The 18,723-nt window shown below is 33.1% G+C and overlaps 1 protein-coding gene across 1 annotated transcript; it reads left to right on the forward strand.

The window, feature by feature from the left end:
- The first annotated feature begins 16,537 nt into the window (after positions 1-16,537).
- LOC123241388 (olfactory receptor 10G9-like) lies at positions 16,538-17,470 on the forward strand. The gene has a single exon (XM_044669045.1). It carries the CDS (start codon positions 16,538-16,540, stop codon positions 17,468-17,470), a length of 933 nt encoding a protein of 310 aa, XP_044524980.1.
- The last annotated feature ends 1,253 nt before the right edge of the window (positions 17,471-18,723 follow it).

The raw sequence follows: 18,723 nt of genomic DNA on the forward strand, positions 1-18,723 counted from the left end.
AAATAAATTCAGAATGGTTGAATGACTTGAATATAAAGAAGGAAACTTTAAGTAAATTAAGTGAACACAGAATAATATACCTGTTAGATCTTTGATTACATTAAATTAAAAAGGTTTTGTACAAACAAAACCAATGCAACCAAAATTAGAAGGGAAGCAACAAATTGGAAGAAAAAATCTTTATAACAAAAATCTCTGACAAAGGTCTAAATACTCAAATTTATAAGAAACTAAATCAATTGTACAAAAAAATTCAAGCCATTCACCAAATGATAAATGGGCATCATTTAAATGAATAAGCAATTTTCAGGTGAAGAAATCAAAACTATCAATAAACACATGAAAAGTGTTCTAAATTTCTTATAATTAGAGAAATGCAAATCAAAACAACTCTGAGGTACCACCTCGCACCTAGCAGATGGGCTCAAATGACAGCAAAGGGAAGTAATAAATGTTGGAGGGGATATGGCAAAATTGGGACACTAATGCATTGTTGGTGGAGTTGTTAATTGATCCAACCATTCTGGAAGGAAATTTGGAACTATGTCCTAAGGACTTTAAAAGACTGCTGCCCTTCGATCCAGCCATAGAACTACTGGCTTTATATCACAAAGAGATACTAAGGAAAAAAACTTGTACAAAAATATTTATAGCCGTGTTCTTTGTGGTAGCAAAAAAATTGTGAAATGTGGGGATGCCCTTTGACAGGGGAATGGCTAAACAAATTGTGGTATCTCTTAGAGATGGAATACTATTATTAAAAAGAATAATGAACTGGAGGAATTCCATGTGAACTGGAACGACCTCTAGTAATTGATGCAGAGTGAAAGGAGAAGAACCAGGAGAACATTATACACAGAGACAGATACACTGTAACAGAATTGAATGTAATGGACTTCTCTACTAGCAACAATGCAATAATCCAGGGCAATTCTGAGGGATTTATGAGAAAGAATGCTATTCACATCCAGAGAAAGAATTGTGAGAGTAGAAACACAGAAGAAAAACAACTGCTTAATCACATGGTTCAATGGGGATATGATTAGGGATGTAGACTCTAAACAATCCACTCTATTGCAAATATTAATAATACAGAAATAGGTCTTGATCAATGACACATGTAAAACTCAGTGGAATTACTTGTTGGCTATGGGAGGGGGTGGGAGGAGAGAAGGGAAAGAAAATGAATCATATAAACATAGAAAATATTCTAAATTAATTAAACACCAAATCTTAATAAAAAAACATAATAAGATCATTTAAAAAAGAAACAAGTATAACCATTAACATTATTTTTATTTAATATTGTACTTGAAATGCTAGTTATAGAAATAAAAGAAGAAAAAGAAATTGAATAATCTCGACTAGGCAATAAAGAAGCAAAACTATCACTCTGCAGATGATATGATGGTATACTAAGAGAACCAACTAAAAATCAGTTGAAACAATTAACAACTTTAACAAAGTTGTAGGATGTAAAATAAACCTATATAAATCTTCAACATTTCTACAGATTTCCAACAAAGCCCAATAGCAAGAGACAGAAAAATAAATTCCATTTAAATTAATGGTAAATAATATAAAATATTTGGGAGTCTACCTACCAAGACAAACTCAAGTCAGTTACAAAACATTTTTCACACAACATCAGATCTAAACAACTGGAAAAATATTAGTTGTTCATGGGTTGGCCAAGCAAATATAATAAAAATGATGAAATTGCTCTAAATTAATCTACTTATTTAATATTATATCAATCAAACTGCCCAAAATGTTTTAAGGAGCTAAAAAAAGTAACAAAATTAATCTGGAATAATAAAAGAACAAGAATATCAAGGGAATCAATGAAATAAGTAATGTGAAGGAAGTTGGACTAGCCATACGAGATCTCAAGCTATAATACAAAGCAGTAATCTTCAAAACAATCTGGAACTTGCTAAGAAATAGAGTGTTGAATCAGTAGAATAGATTACCTACCCTAGTTATAAATGATCCTACAACTAGCTATTCATGACGATAATATTTTAGAGATAAAATAAAAGACCCAAGCTTTTGGAACGAGAACACACAGTCTGACAAAAACTGTTGGGAAAATAGGGAAATGGTGTGCATTACATGAGGAAAGACCAATATCTCACACCATATAAAAAGATAAGGTCAACATGGATATTTCATTTAGGCAGAAAGGGGATAATATAAACAAATTAGGAGATAATGGAATAGTTTATCTGTCAAATCTATGGATAAGGGAAGAATTTTTAATCATACAAGAGATATAGAGCATCATAGGATGTATGACACTCTTATATATTAAATTTTAAAGATTTGTACAAAAAAAGCCAACATAACAAAGATTAGAGGGAAAGCATAAAGGTGGGTAAAATTCTTAACATTCTATATGTCTTATAAAGCTCTCACTTTAAAAATATATAGAGAACTAAGTCAGATTTATAAAAAATAAACATGTTATTCACTAATTGACAAATGGTTAAAGGATATAAACAGGCAGTTTGCAGATGAAGAAAGTAATCTGTTGTCACTGAAAAATTCTCTAAATCCTTCTTTTGATTAGAGAAATGCAAATTAAAACAGCTTTGAGGTACAACCTCATATCTATTAGAGTAGTTATTGGAGGAGGTGTGGTAAAATTGGGATATTAATGTGTTGTTGGAGGAACTGTGATCTGATCAGACCATTCTGGAGAGCAATTTGTTACTATGCCCAAAAGGCTTTAAAATTGTGTGTTCACTTTGATCCATCAATACCACTACTAGGCCTTTTTCAAAAGGAAAAAGAACTATTTGTACAAAAATATTTATTGCAGCTTTTTTGTGGTAACAAAGGATTGGAAACTGAGGGGTTGTCCAACAATTGAAAAATGTTTAAACAACTTGTGGAATATCAATGTAATGGAATGCTATTGTGCAAACAATAATATTGAGCAGAGTAATTTTGGAAAAACCTAGAAAGACATATATGAACTGAGAAAAGTGAGGTGAGGAGAACCAAAATAACATTGTTCATACTAAAAGTAATATTTTTTATGAATAACTGTGAAAGTTCTCAGCAATACAGTGATTTGAAACAATCCCAGAGACTCATGATTAAAATGTCATTTGCCTACAAAGAACTAATGGAGTGTGAATACATGTCATGCATATTCTATTTTACGTTCTCCTTTTTTTGTTTAAGATCTCTTCTACATAATGGCGAAAATGGAAAAATACTTTACATTATTGCACATGTAAAATCTTTCTCAGATTGCTTACCATTTTGGATAAAAGGGAGAGGTTTAAGGAAGAGAGGGAGAGAGGAAATGAAAGAGGGAAAGAATTTGGAAATAATTTATTAAATGAATGTTAAGGGGACAGCAAGATGGTTCAGTGGATTGAGATTCAGGCCCAGAGATGGGAGATCCTGGATTCAATCTGGCCTCAGACACTTCCTAGTTGCATGACCCTTGGTAAGTCATCCAACCCTCAGTGCCTAATCTATCTCACTCTTGTCTTGGAACCGATACACTGTATTGATTCTAAGATTGCACGTAAGGATTTTTTTTAAGTGAATGTTAAAATTATTTTTAATTGTAATTAGGGAAAAATATCATTTAAAAAATAGAATGAGAAGGGTTATATTTTACAAAGATAGATTAGACTTCCTGGGCTTAGTCCATGATGACAGAACCGAAAGAAACATGGAAATTTGGACAGCTAGGTGACTCAGGGAATAAAGAGCCAGGTCTGGAAGCAGGAGGATCTGGATTCAAACCTAACCTCAGGCATTTTCTAGTTGTGTAAGCATGAGAGAGTAGCTTAACCCTCATTGCCTCACCCTTAATGCTCTTCTGCTATGGAAAAGATATTTAGTATTGATTATAAGATATAAGATAAAAGTTTTAATAAAAAAGAAGTGCATGGCAATTGCACAGACATAAATTTAGACATTTTATTCTAAGGAAGTCACATTTATATGTTTCATGTTCACCCTCCCTATAAGGAAATCAAGACTTTCCGAGATAAAAAATGTGAAACTGCAAAGGTTTAGTTTGCACAGTAAACAAGAAAAAGCAGTGAGAATGAAGTACTCTCCCTCTTATTGCTGCAGATTGGCATTTTTCAGGACTGACTGAAAATAATTTCTGGAGAAAAAAAGGGGAAATCACCAAAAAGACTATGTACCAAACTGATATATAATATCTTTGGACACAAGAACAATATTTTGTTAATCTTTTGCTCTTTTTTTTAATTTTAAAAAACAATTTTTCCATGGTTACATGATTCTTGTTGTCTCCTTTATCTCTTACCTTCCCCCTCCTGGACTTGACAAGCAATTTCACTGGGTTATACATATATTTTGTAAATCTTTTAGCAGAAAATATTACAACTTTTTTTTTTATCAAGAACAGTTTCTAAACTTCATGTACTCATTGTGCATATAGAAGAATTCATAAAACTTAATTTTTTTTTGTAATGGAACATTCACGTTCTAAAGAAAACATACAATGGAGAGTAACATGGTAGCATAATGAACAGTCTCAGGTTTGGATTTTGGAAGACCTGGATTCAAATCTCGTCTCAGATACTTTCTATAAGACCCTGGGCAAGTCATTAATTTCCAGTTAACCAGCCTATCTTACTCTTCTGTCTTAGAGATGATAATTAGTGTTAACTTTAAAACAGAAGGTATCAATAATCCAAGGTACCTTAAATGTATAAACACTTCAACATATGTTGTTTCGCATATTGTTTTCCTGAGCGCTAAGGGAGTTCAAGCAATCTCAAACCCTGTGGAATGAAGCCAATTTAAATTCATTTTCTTTGGAGGTCAGAGGGTTGCTATTCTTGTGAAGTTTGCTCTTAGGAGAAATTTCATTTCAAAGAATCAACTACTGTTTTTACCCTTTTCTTAGCCTTTGAAATGTACCTTGTTACTCACTTTCTATCTAACATGTCAGTAACAAAGGATGAGAAAACTCATGTTTTCCTCATTGGAAAAAAGATATGAATATATTTATTCATTCCCTCCATCCCTTTTTCTCTTATTTCTTCAACCTTTATTGAGTGACTATTGTGGGTAAGGCAGTGTGCTAAGTGCTCTAGAGAATTTAAAATAAATAAGATTCGACTTCTGCCTTTGGGGAATTTAAAATTATATTTAATTTCTTTATTAGACATCATTTTTATGTAAATTTAAATTTTATAAACCATTTTCTGGAAAATCTGTGAAACAGACCTTGAAAATATACCTATTTTTATAAATGGGAAAAATCGAGGTCCATGTTGATGAAACGATTTGCCTAGGATCATGTATTAGAGATAAAACTTGAATAGAGATTTTTTAAATACTCAAACTGCTATTTTTTTTACATAATCATGTAGTAAAGGAAAAGCGACTAGTAAAATAAATATATTTAAATGGGCAATTATTCCTAAGTTTCCTTCTTCTCTGAGACCTTTAAGTTCTTTTTTTTTTTTTTTAAACCCTTAACTTCTGTGTATTGGCTCCTTGGTGGAAGAGTGGTAAGGGTGAGGAAAAAGGTAAGGGTCACACAGCTGGAAAGTGTCTGAGGCCAGATTTGAACCTAGGGCCTCCTTTCTCTAGGCCTGACTCTCAATCCACTGAGCTACCCAGCTGTCCCCTTTAAGTTCTTGATTACAAAGTAGACACTTTATTCTATAAACAATTAGGAGTCACAAAGAAGCCTTGAAATAATATGACATAATTAAACAACTGCATTAGTATTGTCAAATAAATAATATACAGGGTTTGAGCTATATGAGGGGGAAAAGTAGAAGGGATTAGAGGCAGGCAAACTAGGCAGATAAGTTTGTTATAACTTGAAAGGGAGATAATTGATGAGAACCTAAACTAGAATGGTGGTGATAGGACTGAAAAGAGTTGATGGAATCAAGTTAAATTGTATAGTCAGAATGAATTTGCTTTGATGAAACAAAAGTTGCAAAAGACTTCAGACTGTGTGAATAAGAAATTGGTAGTACTCATAATAAAGATGGAAATGTCAAAATGAGAATTTAGTTCACGAGAATTTGGTTTTGCTCTTGAATTTGAAGTGTTGTTGATATACCCATATAATGATGCCCAATAGGGACTTTGAAATGAAAGAGAGAAGTAATAGATGGTGATGTAAATTTGATATCCTTTACATTGAGTTGATGCCATGGTGGTGCATGAGACTATAAAAGAATAGAACACAGAGGAAAAAAGAAAAAGAATATAAGAATAAAACTCTGGATGATACTAAAATTAGGAAAGGGCGAAGAATCAGAAAAAGAAATAGAAAATAAATAAGAGAACTTGGAGAAAAACCATTTTCTTTAGAGAAAAATTACATGTAAATGGAATTCCTTATAGTAAGTTTTCCATAACATTACATTTACTGTATTATATGTGATTTTTCTAATTTTTTAGTTTATGGGTTTTTTTTTGTTGTTTTTATGTAATAAACCTAAGAAAGAGGTACCTAACTTAGAATGTAGTACCAGGCACTGGAATTTCATTGGGGAAGGGTGGACTTCTGACTCTATCAATAATATAAGCAACAAAAATTCTATGATTATCTCAAAAGATGTAGAAAAGGCCTTTGACAAAATACAACACCTACCCCCATTAAAAACACTACAGAGCAAAGGAATTAATGAAGATTTCTTTAAAATGATAAATATATCTACTTAAAACCATCAGCAAGTATTATCTATAATGGATATGAGAGAAGCCTTCTCAATAAGATCAGAGGGAAACAAAGATGTCCATCATTATCACTGTTATTCAAAATTGTACAAGAAATGCTAGCTATTGCAATGAGAAGAAAAAGGTGTTGAAATTCAAATAGGCAATTAAGAAATAAACCGTCCTGCTTTGCAGATAATATGAAGGTATGCATAGCAAATAATAGAGAATCAACTAAAAAACTAGTTGAAATAATTAACAACTTCTACAAAGTTGCTGGATATAAAATAAACCCATATAATTCATCAGATTTTTTTTCATATTTCCAACATACCCCCCAGCAAGCGATAGAAAGAGAAATTCCACATAAACTAATTGTAGATAATACAAAAATTCTTGAGTGTCTACCTGCCAAGACAAACACCAAAATAGTATGAACATATTTAGAAAACACTTTTCACACAAATAAAGACAGACCTAAACAATTGGAAAAATATTAATTGCTCATTGGTTGGCCAATCCAATATAATAAAAATGACAATCATACCTAAAGTAATCTATTTATTCAATGTCATACCAATCGAATTGCCAAAAAAATTTATAGAGATTGAAAATAATACCAAAATTCATTTGGAAGAACAAAGATCAAGAATATCAACAGAATCAATGAAAAAAATGGGAAAGGAGGTGGCCTAGCAGAAGCTAGCAATATACAAACTCTATTACAAAGCAGAACCATCAAAACAAGTTTTTACTAGCTATGAAATAGAGTGGTGAAGCAGTCGATTTGATTAGCTATGTAATATGAAGTTGCAAATGATCATAATAATTTTGAGTTTGATCAAAACAAAATTCTAAGCCTTGTGACAAGAAATCATTTTTTGGCAAAAATTGCTGGGATAACTAGAAAACATCATGGAAGGGATTGGGTATAAACCAACATCTCACATTATATATGAAGATAAAGTCAAAATAAATACATGACTTAGACATAAAAGGTGATGCCATAAAAAAATTAGGGGAGCATGGACAAGTTTACATGTTATATCTGTAGATATGAGAATATTTCAAGACCAAACAAGAGAGAGAAGCATTATAGGAGATAAAATGGGTAATTTTGATTATATTAAATTTAAAAGATTTTGCACAAACAAAACCAGTACAACCAAAATTTGAAGAAAATCAAAAAGGTAGGGAGAAAATGTTATACCAAAGATGTTTAACAAAGGCTTAATTTCTCAAATATATAGGGAAATGAGTCAAATTTATAAGAATACAAGTCATTCCCCAAATGATAAATGATCAAATGACATGAACAGGCAGTTTTTAGATGAAGAAATCAAGGTTAGTAAGTCACATAAAAATGCTTTAAATCACTCTTGATTTAAAAAATGGACATTAAAACAATTCTGAGATATCACCTCGCACCTATAAGATTGACCAATATGACAGAAAAGAAAAATTATAAGTATTGGAGGAAGTGTAGAAAAATTGGAACATTAATAGTGGTGGTGGAGCTATGAACTGATCTGTTTTGGAAAGTAATTTGTAATTTTGCCCAAGGGACTTTAAAATTATGCATATCCTTAACTGCAGCAATATCACTACTATGTCTGTTTCCCAAAGAGAGTTTTTTTAATGAAAAAATTTATGTGCAAAAATATTCATTAAAGTTCTATTTGTGGGAGCAAAGGATTAGAAAGTATATACAAATATCACAAAATGTAAAATGAATACTTTTGATTACATTAAATTAAAAAGGGTTTGTACAAACAAAACCAATGCAACCAAAATTAGAAGGGAAGCAACAAAATCGGAAAAAATCTTTATGATAAAAAGTTCTCACAAAGGTCTAATTACTCAAATTTATAAGGAACTAAATCAATTGTGGAAAAAAATCAAGCCATTCCCCAATTGATAAATGGACAAGGGACATGAATAGGCAATTTTTAGATAAAGAAATCAAAATGATGAATAAGCACATGAAAAAGTGCTCTAAATCTCTCATAATTAGAGAAATGAAGATCAAAACAACTCTGGGGTACTATGTAACACCTAGTAGGTTGGCTAAAATGAGAGCAAAGGGCAGTAATAAATGTTGGAGGGGATGTGGCAAAATTGGGACATTAATGCATTGCTGGTGGCATTGTGAATTAATCCAACCATTCTGGAAGGCAATTTGGAATTATGCCCAAATGGCTTTAAATGACTGCATGCCCTTTGATCCAGCCATACACTACAGGGTTTGTACTCCAAAGAGATAATAAAGAAAAAGATCTGTACAAAAATATTTATAGCTGCACTCTTTGTGGTGGCAAAAAATTGGAAAATGAGGGGATTCCCTTCAATTGGGGAATAGCTGAACAAATTGCAGTACTATTGGTGATGGAATACTATTGTGCCAAAAGGAATAATGAACATGTGAAATTGAATGACCTCCAGGAATTAATGCAGAGTGAAAGGAGCAGAACCAGAAGAATTTTGTATACAGAGACTCATAAACTGTGGCACGATCAAATGTAATGGACTTGGTAATGTAGGGTTTTGCATTGCAATATTAGCTTAGGCAAAACTGTCAGTTGCCCTGGATGGAATGTTGATGATGGCCAGCTGGCAGTAGGGCTAAGATTATAAAAGCCCCTGAAAACCCAAGCTTGGGTGCTGTTTTCCACAGACTTCACCCTTTCCACTCATCTACCCCTTCCCCTGGGCCCGGGTAGTAAGAGTGGAAAAAGGTTGAGGGAGGAGGATCATGCATAGGAACTTAGGAGAGCCTAGATATTAGGACCTTCTTTAAGAGCAACTCAACAATAACTATTTTCATTATCAACTAAATTAGCCAGAAGATCTGATCAATCTCTTGACCAGAGACAGCTTAGATCTGGCAGAGGACAGCCAGCCCTTGGCCTACCAAGACCTTCTTAGGACCTTTGCCAGCATCGCCCAGCGAGACCAAAGCAACAGTTTAGTAACACCAAACCCTCTCACCTTGACTATTCCTTCCCCAGTTTTCAATAAATCCCTTAATTTTTAACCAGAGAATCTTGTGGTTATTTCTTTACCACCAAGGCTAAGGAAGATAGGGAAGAAGAGAGAATTCAGAGCAGTAGAGATTCAATCTACCCCATTGGTGGGGCAGGAAGTTCAAGCACCCACTTCCTGCCGGTCTGCCACCATCCAATAAGAGGCAGTTACTTCAGCAGGGAGGGGCTGGTGCCTGATATCTTAAAGGAGCCTAGCAGTTAGCAGTAAAGGTTCACTGGGTACTTAGCTTTCAGGGTTTGAATTTGAACCTGAACCAAGTTCATTCCCAGCTGAGTTTGTTCATCCTTCATAACATCCAACTCCAACCTCCTGCTAGACTTGTTACTGGCTCAAGGCCCATTAGTGAGCATTCACTCCCTCATAACAACTTCTCCACTAGCAACAATGCAATGATCCAGGACAATTCTGAGGGACTTATGGGAGAGGATGCTATCCACTTCCAGAGAAAGAACTGTGAAAGTAGAGACACAGAAGGAAAACAACTGCTTGAACACATCTCAAGATCTATTTATCATCTCTGATAATCTGATAAGGACAGTTTAGTTGATAAGGATGTAACAGACACTGAGATCTTTTAGTTCATGCTTCCAGCTCTGTCTCCAGGAGCATGGAGTTTATTATATGTATTTCAAGACTCATTTCACACAAAAGAACCCCCCCAAAAAACTTTGCAGATGCACAGAAGTTACAAATTATGTCATATCAAAACAGAAAAGGTCTTGTTGGCTTCAGAATAGAACAAGGCCAAGGATGAATTTTGACTGGGTTCTTATCAGAAAGCCAAGTCAGGGAATATTTTTTGCGGGGTTGAATTGCCCCTGCTAAGGTTTTGGCCTTAGCTATACCAGGCAGCTGCATTCCTGGCCAAAAGGGAACAATGTTAACCCTTTTAAGAGCTGGTTAGCTAGGAACTTAAAGCTTTTCAATAAGGCCACAATACTTTTCAACAAGAAATCACAAGGATCACAAAAGGGGTCAAAAGAGGGGTCTCAGATTTTTATCTATTTTCTTATTGGCTTCTCATATATTTCCCCCTTTTCTTCAAATAAAAGGATTTATTACACAAGAAAACTTTTAATAATGAAAGGAATCATCAATTAGTTATAATCATCTGCTATAGCTGGATCTGATAGGATTTACAGATTTAACTGTTTATGCCTCTCTACAATCACATGGTTCAATGTGGATATGATTGGGGATGTAGACTCTAAACAATCACTCTATTGCAAATATTAATAATATGAAAATAGGTCCTGTTCAAAGACAAATGTAAAACCCAATGGAATTGCTCAATTAGCCATGGAAGGTGGGTCAGAGGAGGGTAGGGAAAGAACATGAATCAAGTAACCATGGAAAAATATTCTAAATTAATTAAATAAATTAATTAACTTTAAAAATTTAAATAAAATTGTAATAAAATAATTTTTAAAATAAGCAATTATAACTATTACCATTACTATTAATTAATAATGTACTTGAAATGCAATCCATACCAGTAAGAGAAGAAAAAGAAATTGAATTAATTAGACTAGACAATAAAGAAACAAAACTATCACTCTGCAGATGATACGATGGTATACTGAGAGAACCAACTAAAAAAACATCAATTGAAATAATTAACAACTTTAAGAAAGTTGTAGGATGTAAAATAAACCTACATAAATCATCAACAGTTTTACATATTTCCAAGAAAGCCCAGCAGCAAGAGATAGAAAAATAAATTCCATTTAAATTAATGGTAAATAATATAAAATGTTTGGGAGTCTACTTACCAAAACAAACCCAAGTCAATTACAAAACACTTTTCACACAAATAACATCAGATCTAAACAACCAGAAAAAATATTATTTGTGGGTTGGCCAAGCAAATATAATAAAAATGATGAAATTAGTCTACATTAATCTACTTATTTAGTACCATACCAATCAAACTGCCCCAAAATTTTGGAGCTGAAAAAAAATTACAAAATGGATCTGGAAGAACATAAGAACAAGAATATCAAGGGAATCAATGAAATAAGTGATGTGAAGGAAGGTGGCCAAGCCATATGAGATCTCAAGATATAATACAAAGCTGTATTCTAAAAAATCTGGAACTTGCTAAGAAATAGAGTGATGAATCAGTAGAATAGATTATCTGCACTAATTATAAATAACCCCACAATGAGTTATACATGACAATAGTATTTTAGTGATAAAATAAAAGACTCAAGCTTTGGAACAAGGAATAACAGTCTGACAGAAAATATTGGGAAAATAGGGAAATGGTGTGGCATTACATGAGGAAAGACCAAAATCTCACACTATATAACAAGATAAGGTCAAAATTTAGGCAGAAAGGATGATAATAAAAACAAATTATGAGGACATGGAATAGTTTACCTATTAAATCTAAGGATAAGGGAAGAATTTTTTATCACAAGAGATAGAAAATAGCATAGAATTTATGACAGATACTCTTTATTATATAACAAATTTTAAAAATTTGTAAACAAAGCCAATTCAACAAAGATTAGAGGGAAAGCAGAAAGGTGGGTAAAATTCTTGACAGAAAATATTTCTTGTAAAGCTCTCACTATTAAAATATTCAGAGAACTAAGTCAAATTTATTTTTTAAAAATGTCATTCAGTAATTGAAAAATGGTTAAAGGACATGAACACACAATTTGCAGATGAAAAAAGTTATCTATACTCACAGAAAAATGCTCGACATCTTTCTTGATTAGAAAAATGCAGATTTAAAAAACTGAGGTACAACCCCATATCTATTAGAGCAATTATTGGAGGGAGTGTGGGAAAATTGGGATACTAATAAACTGGTGGAACTGTGATCTGATCTAACCATTCTGGAGAGCAATTTGAAACTATGCCCAAAAGGCTTTAATATTGTGCATTCACTTTGATCCATTAATATCACTACTAGGTTTTTTTTCAAAAGGAAAAAGAACTATTTGTACAAAAATACCTATTGTAGTTTTCTTTGTGGTAAAAAAAGAATTGGAAACTAAGGGGTTGTCTAACAATTGAGGAATGTCTGAACAACTTGTGGAATATCAATGTAATGGAATGCTATAGTACAAAGAGTAATATTGAACCTAACCCTCATTGCCTCACCCTTAATGCTTCATGCTATGGAAAAGATATTTAGTATTAATTCTAAGATATGAGATAAAGGTTTTAATAAAAAAGAAATGCATGGCAATTGCACAGATATAAATTTAGACATTTTATTCTAAGGAATTCACATTTGTATGCTTCATGCTCACCCTCCCTCCAAGGAAATTCCACACTTATCACTTTCCTAGATAAAAAATGTGAAACTGGGAAGGTTTCATTTGCACAGTAAACATGAAAAAGCAATGAGAAGGAAGTACTCTCCCTCATGTTGCTGCAGATTGGCAACTATTCAGGACTGACTGAAAATAATTTCTGGAGAAAAAAGGAGAAATAACCAAAGAGACTATGCATCAAACTGAGCGATAATATCTTTGGAAACCAGAATAATATTATGCAAATCTTTTAGTTTATTTTTTATTTTAAAAAACATTTTTCCATGGTTACAAGATTTTTGTTGTCTCACTCTCCACTCTTTCTTTCCCCCTCCTGGAGCTGACAAGCAATTTCACTGGGTTATATACATATTTTGTAAATCTTTTAGCAGAAAATATTATAACTGTTTTTTTTTTTATCAAGAAAATAGTTCCTAAACTCTTCATGTACTCATTGTGCAAAAATGTTGTTGTTGTTTTTTTGGTCATGGAACATTCCCGTTCTAAAAAAAACATACAATGGAGAGTAGCATGGTAACATAATGAACAGGCTCTCAGGTTTGGATTTTGGAAGACCTGAATTCAAATCTGGTCTCAGATACTTTCTATAAGGCCCTGGGCAAGTCACTAACCCCCAGTTACCCAACCTATCTTGCTTTTCAGTCTTAGAGTTGATAATTTGTGTTGACTTTAAAACAGAAGGTAAGGGTTTAAAAAGTAAAGATAAAAATATAAATTTGGAGGTATCAATAATCCAATGTAAATTAAACGTATCAACACTTCAACCATGTTGTTTTGTCTCTTGTCCTAATTGCCAAGGGAGTTCAAGGCAATTTCAAACCCTGTGGAATAAAGCCAATTTAAATTCATTCTCTTTGGAGATTAGAGGGTTGCTCTTCTTGTGGAGTGTGCTCTTAAGAGAAGGTTCACTTCAAAGAAGCAACAATTCCTTTTCTCCTCTTCGTAGCCTTTGAAATGTACCATTTTACTCAGACTTTCTATCTAGCAGATTATTAACAAAGGATGAGAAAACTCATGTTTTCCTCTCTCAGTCTTCAACATTTATTGAGTGACTATTGTGGATGAGGCAGTGTGCTAAGTGCTCTAGAGAATCTAAAATGAATAAGATTCAGCTTCTGCCTTTGAGAAATTTAAAATTATATTTCATTTCTTTTTTAGACATCATTTTTAAGGAAATTTAAACTTTTTAAAGCACTTTCTGGGCAATCATTCTGTGAAATAGACCTTGAAAATATTATGCCTATTTTTCTAAGTGGGGAAAATTGAGGTCCATGTTGATGAATCAAGGACTTGAATAGAGATTTTGTAAATTCTCGGACTGCTATTTTTTCCATATTATCATGTAGTAGAGAATAAGAGACTTGTAAAATAAATATATTGAACTGGACAATTATTTCTAAGTCTCCTCCTTCTCTGTGACCTTTAAGTTTTGAATTACAAAGTAAGCACTTGATTCTATAAACAATTAGGAATCATAAAGAACATTTGAAATAATATGACATAATTAAACAACTGTAATAGTATAGTAAAATAAATAATATACAGGGTTTGAGCTATTTGGTGGAGGGGGGAATTAGAAGGGATTGGAGGCAATCAAAAATAATCAGATATATTTGTTATAATGTAAAAGAAAGATAATTGATGAGGACCTGAATTAGAATTGTGGCAATGAGTCTGAAAAGAGCTGATGTAATCAAGTGAAATTGCAGTCAGAATTAATTTGTTTTGGTAACTAATTTGAGGGAGATGAGTGAGAGGCAGATATTTCAAAAGACTACAGAAGGTATGACTAAAAAATTGATTTCCTGTCATCTAGAGAGGCAGTGATGTGGCAGTGTGTTTTATCTAGTCAGAATTTCTGGATTCTCAGAACCTGTGAGTATGGTGTATTCGAACAAACAAAGAACTTGAAGACACAATTCTCAGAAGATCAGCTTTGAGATTTGATTCTGCTCCTTCCTGCTCCACCCTGTTGTCTTATCTTGGGCAAGTAACATTAACTTTCTGATCTGAAGTTTCCTCAGCTTAAGAGTAAATAGATGGACAGAAATATAGATCATCATTTTTTCTCTTTGGCCTTGGTATTTTGATACCCTAAATACCTCAGTGTCACAAACCAAATAGACAATTTCACTCTGCACTTTGTAATTTCAGATCTTTTCCAAATGTAAGGAGGAAGGCAGTTAAATAGACATTTTAATGTGAGACATAAATGTTCTTTAATTAAATAAAAATTTTAAAACTATACATATGTAACTTTTGGATTGACGTTTCCATGGTATGGGAAAAACCTAACTGGAATTCTCAAATGGTAATTGTAAATAGAATTCACAATATTATGAGCAAAGTTTATCAAAAGAAAAAGGAAAACAAAATGGAAAAGGTTGAATTAGAGAATCAGTTCGATCTATGTGAAATGTAAATTCCTAGTCATTTACCATCCTCAATATGAAATCTCCTTTTGGGAAAGAGATTCCTTCCCTTTACACAGAGTGGGGGAAATAATTCTCTCTTTCTTACTCATTCTCTCTTTTTCATTCCCTTCTCTCCTCCTCTTTCTAGCTATCTCTGTAATGTCTCTTATCTATCTGTTTGTTTCTTCTCCACTGCTTTCTCCAGATTTACAGCAATGCTACCTATTTTAAGAATCTTCCCAAACAATGTATGAAAAAAAAATCAGTAGCATTCTTTGTGTGCCATTTTTTCTAATGATTGATGAGGGTTAAGTTTTCCATTGCTTTTCTTTGGCTCCTTTGTCCCATTGTTTTATTCTCTATGGCTATTACATTTTTTGCCCCTTCTCACCTATGATATTTACCATTTGTCAGACTCCACTCTTAATACCATTCACTTTTTCTGTTTTTCCAGAATGTATTTGCTCTGATATGCAGAAATTGACAAAGAACTGGGATAAAAGAGAGACAGCAAAATTCAAACATTAATTTGAATGAACAAAAGTCATTTTCAATTTCCATTCAGAGGAATTTTTTGAGAGAAGTATTTTAACTTATCTTTTGAGGAAACATGAAAAGAATTCTTGATAAGAATTTTTAAATGATATTCTAATAGAAATGTTTTTTTGTGTTTTTGTCTTGTTTCCAGAACTGATGAGAACTCAGAAATATTAGAGAATGTCATAAATGAACATGGGTTTATTTTTCTCAGACGTAATGGATTAAAAATAAATATTTATTTCTTTGTTTTATTTTTCTTGCATTGTTAATAAATTATATATAATAAATCAATGCTCTATTAATCTTAGAAGATTAGGGAACAGTACTGAGATCAGCAAAAAGTTAAGGGGAAAGAGATTTCTCTGGTATATTTAAGTAAATAACATCAATAAAGTGGGGTAGTGGCTTAGGAGTAATTAATCAATGAGAGAGGTGTTTCTATCTTAATTAAGAGAAATATCAGAACACATCCTTTGATTGTCTTAAATATGACAGAAGAAAAATGGGCAATTAGAAAGTAAATGATTTTTCCTCCTTTAGGAAGAAGAATCCATTATCTAAATGGACAGAAAAAATGAAAGCATTGTGACTACATTCATCCTCACAGGGATTCCTCATGCACCAGAACTAGGGACCACTTTATTTGGGATCTTCTTAGTGATTTATGTACTCACTTTGGTAGGCAACCTTCTCATCTTGTTGGTGATCAAGGTAGACTCCCACCTTCACACTCCCATGTATTATTTTCTGGCTAATCTCTCCTTCATTGACATGTGGTTCTCCACTGTCACTGTGCCCAAGATACTTATGACTCTCATCTCCCCAGATGGTGGAGCCATCTCATTTCATGGCTGTGCGGTCCAGCTCTATTTCTTCTATGTTTTGGCAAACACAGAGTGTTTCCTCTTTGTCCTCATGTCCTATGACCGCTATCTGGCCATCACTTATCCCCTGCGCTATACTACCATGATGAGTGGGAAAACATGTGCCATTCTAGCTGCAGGCACATGGCTTAGTGGTATTGTCCACTCAACAGCCGAGACAGCTCTGACCTTCCGCCTGCCCTACTGTGGTCCCAATAAGATTGAGCACTACCTTTGTGATATACCACCCATTCTCAAATTAGCCTGTGCAGACACATCAGTCAATGAAATGGTGATCTTAGTTAATGTTGGAGTTGTTACTTCTGCATGTAGCTTTCTAATTTTCCTTTCCTATGTGTACATTGTTCGTGCTGTCTTGAAGATCCGCACATCAGAAGGCAGACACAAAGCCTTCCAGACCTGTGCTACCCATTGCATTGTGGTCTTATGTTTCTTTGTACCAGGTCTCATCATTTATCTAAGACCAGGCTCAAAAAATCTTCTGGATAGGATCGTGGCCATTTTTCAAACAGTTGTCACACCCCTAATGAACTCACTGATATACACACTAAGGAACAAGGAAGTAAAGATGGCTTTTCTCAGGCTGAAAGATAGAGGGAAAGTTTTATAGTCTACAACCATTAGATGAATGTCACTTTAATTTTTTTTATATATAAAGTAAATAACTTTTCAAAACAATTGCTTTTTTATGTGAAATATTGTACTAAGCTCAAGGGCTAAGACAATAAAACAATATTTGACCTTAGATTTTACCTCTCTGTATCTCACCTTCCTCATTGGTTAAATATGTGTAGAGGGCATGTCCTAGGGAATTTCTAAGAGTCTTCTAGCTCTAACTTAAGGATTCTGTGATATAGTGTGAGATTCATATTGCAGAGCGATCCTACAGACCCCTATCATCTTACAGCTTCCTGAATATAACAATAGTCAAGATTATTGAACATCAAAGACATTTATTCTGGATAGCAAAATCCAATGCTTATCCTAGGCAAACATTATGAAGTATTTAAACTTTGTATGTGTTATATTTTCACCTTTGATTTTTGTACCATCCATCCCCTTTCTCCCTGTTCCTTAATGTTCTTTCTATTCTATCCAAATCTCCATATTTCTGGATGACAGAAGACAAGAATTTTAAAAACTGAATTATTGAAATCAGTCCAGACTAAAAAATCTGAGAGGTAGGGAAGAACTCCATATGTTGGCGACTTAGAATAATTTTTATTTTGAATAGGAGCAATTCCTTAATCCAGGGATAAGTAATCAAATCTACTTAATAGGACTTTGAAAATCTAACAGAGGACAACAGATGGAAAAATAAATTAGTCCAGTTTATAAATATATTTTTTCTATTATGACAAAAACGAAATAATTTTTTCCACTTTTAAAGCATTTTTTGCAGTCTCAAGACTATTCCTAGCCTTTCTTCAGCCTTCTCAGAATGGAACTACTTTAGTATTAGAAGGAAAATATCATAATCTCAGAGATAAATTAGGTTAGAATGAAATTTTTAGTGTTAACATTCCAGAAAATATAGTCCAATTTTTTGTGCATTATGAATCACTTTGAAAATTTGTTTAAGGCTTATATCTCCTTCTCAGAATAATGTTTCTAAATACAAAAATTAAAATATATAGATTACAAATAAAATAATTTTTAATGAACTATAATTATTTAGTTCTTTTAAATGTTCATTTCACATGGAATCAGGAAGATTTGAGTTCAAATCTTGCTTCAGAGACTTATTAGCTATGACCCTGGGCAAATCACTTACTCTGATTTCTATCAGCTGCTCATCTGTAAAATTAAATGCACTGGAGAAATAAATGGAAAAACTCTTTGACTTCTTTGACGAGAAAACCC

This window comes from Gracilinanus agilis, chromosome 3 (assembly GCF_016433145.1).
Source record: "Gracilinanus agilis isolate LMUSP501 chromosome 3, AgileGrace, whole genome shotgun sequence".
Lineage (NCBI taxonomy): Eukaryota > Metazoa > Chordata > Mammalia > Didelphimorphia > Didelphidae > Gracilinanus > Gracilinanus agilis.

Bases quoted from the DNA above. Each gene is read 5' to 3' on its own strand.
- LOC123241388 (XM_044669045.1), top strand. From the start codon at position 16,538: ATGGACAGAAAAAATGAAAGCATTGTGACTACATTCATCCTCACAGGG.